Source organism: Austrofundulus limnaeus, unplaced genomic scaffold, assembly GCF_001266775.1.
Source record: "Austrofundulus limnaeus strain Quisiro unplaced genomic scaffold, Austrofundulus_limnaeus-1.0 Scaffold312, whole genome shotgun sequence".
NCBI lineage: Eukaryota > Metazoa > Chordata > Actinopteri > Cyprinodontiformes > Rivulidae > Austrofundulus > Austrofundulus limnaeus.
Window position 1 is genome coordinate 456,363 of NW_013952714.1, and position 6,000 is coordinate 462,362.

Here is a 6,000-nt window from a genome sequence, read left to right on the forward strand (position 1 = left end):
TTGACCTTTGACCCTAAAAGGTTTTCAGACCTCCGTTGGGCCAAGAACAAYTATCATGTTAATTTTGACTGATATCAGGAGATACAAGACAGCGTGACGGACACCCAGTAATACATAGATGGACAACCAACCTCAGGTGGAGGCATAAAAAATCATCATCCTAATAATTTATTTTTTGTGGTTAATATAGATTTTTTGTCTTTGTACAGTTTTATCTTTTACCAGAAGAATTTATAACTTTTGTCAAACAACTTAGAGATGTTAGGTTCGCCATGTCCTCTAGACCAGTGGTTCGGGACCCACAGTGGGGTCCGAAACATCAAAGTGGGGTCCTGAAAAGATTTTATGAATTAATTACACTAAAAAATTACAAATAATTTTTTGCCTTTGTTGTTACAAAAAAGTTAGTGTACCTAAAACGGACAAAAAAAGAGTAATAAATATTTTTACTTTGCTCCTGTTTATTGGACGTGAAAACAACATTTATCAACCAACAGCTGGGGTCACAGGTCTCTGCTGCTGGTATTTTGTGGGTCAAAAGCTGAAAAATTTGGGAACCACTGCTCTAAACTAAACACACTGGGACTCTGCAGTTCTGGTTTCTTTTAGAATTAAGTTATTAAAATGACTGTAATAAAACATTTCTTAAAACCAAGAGGAGTATTTTGACTACATCAATGCCAACAATGGAATCTGAAATCAAGCCTCACTTTGAGATGAATCCTCCACTTTCACATTTCTTGCGAGCTTCTGTGTTCTCAGGGAACAGCAGCTCTGGACGATGCAGGACATCCACCAGCACAGAGAGCTCAGCTTGGACCAGCGGCCTCAAACGGTCCTCCAGGGCCGATACAATGTCCTGAGCAGAATGACAAAACAAGAAAATACATTAAACCAAGAACATTTGTCTGAACTTACAAGGTTTACATTCTTTTTGTCAAATTAATCTCTGTTTGTCTAAGGAAAAGTGTAAGTTAAGAAAGTTCTAATCCCAATATTCCACCCCTCAGTATTCACTTTGTGTTGTTGCTGTACAACCTGGAATCTAAGAGAATTGTGGGGCATTTTAATATTTTATTTTACACCACCACTTTAAAGTGCAAATAGATTATATGAAACAAACAAGACAAAGCACCCCCCCCCCCACCAAAATAAGGGATTCAGCACACTGTCCACTTAATAAAATCAGTTCTTTGCAGAGCAACTTTTTGCAGCAACCACAGCAGTGAGTCTCTTCAGTTAGGTTTCCACAAGCTTGGTCCATTTAACTGGTTAAATGAGACCAGTGACAAAACTGCTCCACCTCCTTTGGGTTGGACGGAAGCTGCTCACATGCAACGATCTTTAAGTCAAAGTCAAGTTACTCGGTTGAACTGAGGTCGAGGCTTTGACTGGGCCTTTTCAAACATTCCGATAGATAAATATACTTTATTGAACCCAAAGGATATTAATAAAAATCCAATGCTTCAACAATAAAAAGCAAAAARACACAATGTTCAACTGCATACAGTAGCAACTACCTATCATACTCAAACAACGGGTTTCTCTTTAAACCACAGTTGTGTTGGTTCAGCCGTGTGCTTAGTGTCATTTTCCTGCTGGCATCAGTCTCAGTTTCAAGATTTCAACAAGTTTCACTCAAGAATTTCCAAAAAGATCTAAATCTGTTTTCCCCCCAAAAGATGAATGTTCCTGCTGATAGAAAACTAAATTTTATTCTCATCTGACCACAGCATCTTCAGTAGGATGCACCAATATGAAAATTTCAGCCGATATCGGTATCCGATATTATGGTGCTATGGCCGATAACCGATATTTACTGATATTACACAAACAAACAAATTATTTATATACTACATATACGCACAAACACACTTGTGTCTTTTTTGATACTGTAAATAAACAACCAGACATCTGACATAGATCTCTACTTCAGTTATTCCTGTCTGCACACATCACTATCACGATCAAAGGCCACGTTCACACTGCAGGTCTTAATGCTTAGTTCCGATTTTTTGAAAAAATCCGATCTTTTTGTGTGAACGTTCACATTACATTTTAAATGTGACCTGCATCAGACCCCTGTGTGAACGCTACACAGCACTGATGTGACATCATGCGCAGTAAAAGACGTGACGTCTCATCAGCCGGCTTGTTTGTTTACAGAGCTAGCATGGATGCTACATTTTGCGCATCGAATCGGAAGTTGTTGTTTAATCAGAGCCGATTAAATAATTATCTGACATGCTTCTTTAGTTCAGTGTTTATATCTGAACCTGCCTCTGACCGGGATGCTCCAGTGAAGCCTTTTTTTTTTTACGAAACTACGAGCTGGAAAAAAGTATCGACCGAGTATCTAACTTTAGGATCGATACTCTCCGTGACCCGGGCTGGACATGTTATTATCATACTATCTACGTGGAAAATGAAAAGTAAAAAGATGAAGCAACTGGACTTGTGTTTTGGAGCTGTAAACACACGGAGCTGCAGATTTAAACAGCGAGACTTGAGGTTAGTGTCTTATCGATCCTTCACCTCCTCCTCACTGATGAAAAAGTCAGATGAATGTGACATGAGCGTTCACACTGCAGTCACTTTGAAAACATCAGATATATATCCGATTTAAAACCACATACTGAAACGGCCTGGGTCGGATTTGAAAAAATCGGATTTGTCTCGTTCAGACCGTCATAAAAAAATCGGATAGGAGTCAGATGGGTCAAAAAAAAATCGGATTTGGGTCGGATTTGCCTGCAGTGTGAACGTAGCCAAACAGATACCACTCGACCAAATATTTCACCTCCCAAAACAGAAACACAAAGCTAAAACATGGGAAATCAATATTGGACATTAACATCGGCCCCGTTTTGTATATTGGGCCAATACAGATATTCTAAAAAAYGACTAATATCGGTCGATACCAATGTCAATGCCAATATATTGTGCATCCCTAATCTTCCGTACATGTATGTCATTGAAAACAATCCAAATTTAGCCAAAATGGTGGCCTAATTTCTGAGGTGAGGTGCAATGCAAACCTCTTTGTTTACTGGTCTATCTATGCTCATCCCCTCACCTATGTTCACAAACGCTTGGTAGTGACTGAAAGAATGAGATTATAGATAAAGGTGGTCGAAATTTTTTTATTTTTTTCCCCCACAGCTTAATTGGGCACTCCCTTAAAAATAGGGTGAGATGTTTGGTTATCCAAGAATTTAGAGCTGCTGCTCCTCTACAACAAGAGGAGCCAGTTGAGGTGGTTCAGGCATCTCGTAACGATAAGGATGCCCTCTGGATGACTCCCTAGGGAGGTGTTTCAGTCATGTCCAACTGGGAGGAAGACCCAGGACATACTGGACCGATTATCTTCTGGCCTTGGAACGCCTTGAAATCCTTCTGAGAGAGCTGGACAAGGTGGCTGTGGACAGAGAGAAATGGCCTCCCTGCGACCTCACCTGATCTTTGCAACAAGCAGCAGATATTGATTGGACTTTAATGATCACAAATGTTAAACATTTTATTTTATTATATTTATGATTATAGTTTTTCCACAGAGTAGTAATCTGAATTTAAAAGGGATTTTTAAATTTCATTTACAAATACCAAAATCCTTTTAGGTTAATTTATTGATTATTATTATATTGCTTATTCAGGCAAAAGAAGGTCGACAGTCACTTTAAAAAACAAACAAACATGTATTTAATGTAACCAAACCAAATGATTAATGAGTCACCATCAAGATGTTTTTTAAGTACTTTCAGTCAAGTTAACTCATGATAAAAAAAAACAGTTTTGTTATGATGACTGCTGCTTTGGTTGCTTTGACAAAAGAGCTATCTGATGAGATAAATCATAACATGAGACAGCAGAAGACTGTAAGGTAAAAAGAAGGAAGGGGGAAAAAACAGCTGCGGGAATCCCTTTATGCTTTGTCTGGGAACAACTTAGTACATAACCTAAATGAACCTCTTTACACCCGTGACAAATTACACATCCTTTATGTCATCAAATAATTTTAGAACAGACTGAGCATCTCAGCCAAACCCAGTGCTTCCTGTATGTTAGGATAACAGCCGACCTGAACCAGGCAGGTCAGTGATTTTTACATTGTTCCAGTAAAAACTGAGTCATGCGTTAAAAAGAATGTGGGGTGGAGCAACTTTTCTTAGTGCAAACACGTTTTAATGAATAACATTACAAACTACTTCTGCAGAACTGTGTATGCCACACAGTTACCAAAAGAATTACATCACTCTTGGTATACTGCCAGCAGTAAGGACACTGATAGAGAGACCTGATTGACCTCTGCAGGTCCAATAAACCATTTTAAATCCATACCAAACTCATTTTTTTCACAGAAAATATACCAATCCATTTAAACACAATATTTTTTGAGCATGTGCATGTTCTGTGATGGGTTATGTAAGGTATTAGTATCTTTGCTACAGCACCTCATTTAGCCTGACAGTGAAAAAGATTGAATTATTTTCCTAATAATTGAACTTTTATCATATTACTTCCTCATTTTCTCTAAAACCTGTTAATGGTTCTAAACACAAACAAGAGTCTGAGTAAATTTAAGTATTATTGGGGGTATAGAAACCCTGTGTTATCAGCTGCTTTTTAGTCAGTAAATTTCAATGCGTGTCACTGAAAGTGAAAGAGAGATCATGTCTGTGTGTTGGTTTTAGGGATGGGGCTGATCTGATCCAGTATCGGGCTCTGACAGCAACATAATTAACGAATCAGAATTTTCCCATACAACTTTTTTTTTCCAGGGAATGCTAGAACTTTAATTTGGACCTGCTTTTGTATTGATGTTTTTTATTATGTTGTTCTTAGTGCAACATCTTCTTGTTTTCTGTAGGTTAATGTTGAGATGTCTGGTTAGATAAAAAATGCAGAAAAAAAACAGCATGAGCTACTAACCTGCAGCCTCTCTATGATGTTTCTATAGTCTTTCGAGGCACACAGGCTGGAGTCTCGTCTGGAGGTGTTCTTAGCCGACAGTCTCCAGTTGAGAATACTCTTCTGCACAACGTTGTTGGACTTAACAAACAAGTTGTTCACTTGGCTGTCAAGATCCACTGGGATGGCGATCGCTCTGCTCTTTGCTGGAAAGCAGATGTGCCAGTTTTAAACAATATTTGGCGCTTACGCAGAAATCAGCAGTCTGTTAGTTTGCTGCTTACCCACGTCTGAGAGAACTTTAATACAAGCTTCAACCGAGGCCTTCTGAACAGGGTTGAGCCAGTTGCAGTGGTACACTCTGAAGACTCCCTGGAGCAGCTGCACAAAAACCGGCTGACGAGTCTGGAAGACAAGTTTAAAAAAAATATCAAGGATGAGTGAATGAAATGAAGGAGATAAATATTGTTTGGAATGTATTACACTAACAACTTCACAGCTACAAAGTGACAATTTTATTCAATTTAAGACATGATATTCTGAGCATACTTTGTCGTTGTGGAAAAGCCAATGACTTCAGGAGCAGCAGGTACTCTAAATCTGAATTTTGCGTACCAAACACAGGACGTCACACCAATGTTAAAAAAAGCAGAACTGGCTTCTACCTGCCAACAGCCCTAAAGCACAACAAATACCTCAGTTAGTTTTCCAAGAAAGGCTGCCTGGTGCAAAAGAAAAAGGAAACGTTTTGCTGTGTCACCATTTAATGGTAAACCTTTGCACATTGAATACTCTGAAAAGTCACACCAATCCATRGAGGTAAACCTACATTTTCTAGGAAACTTCCTAAAAACAGGCAACAAGCTATTGATAAGGCAAATGTAATTGATAAACAAGCACAAAGTTTTTTCTCAAGAGATTTAGAAATCTACGAAGGACACTGGTCACGGTTTATTGGGAAAGTCATGGGGGGGACAAGACATGGCTTCCAGAAGTAGGTTTGGGCGGTACTGATCTTTTTCAAATTGACATATAATCTTTAGATAAAACCACAGTACAGGGTGTTACTGGGGCAGGGTGTGTGTGTGTGTG

General features: G+C 38.7%; 1 protein-coding gene across 1 annotated transcript in view; it reads right to left on the reverse strand.

Annotated features, from left to right (window-relative positions):
- itpr1b (inositol 1,4,5-trisphosphate receptor, type 1b) overlaps positions 1 to 6,000 on the reverse strand; it is a gene marked incomplete in the record, with an annotated part of 134,739 nt that overhangs the window by 84,052 nt on the left and 44,687 nt on the right. Inside the window, 3 exon segments of the mRNA XM_014021964.1 lie at positions 711 to 859; positions 4,930 to 5,114; positions 5,193 to 5,313. Coding sequence (XP_013877418.1) covers positions 711 to 859; positions 4,930 to 5,114; positions 5,193 to 5,313 — 455 coding nt within the window.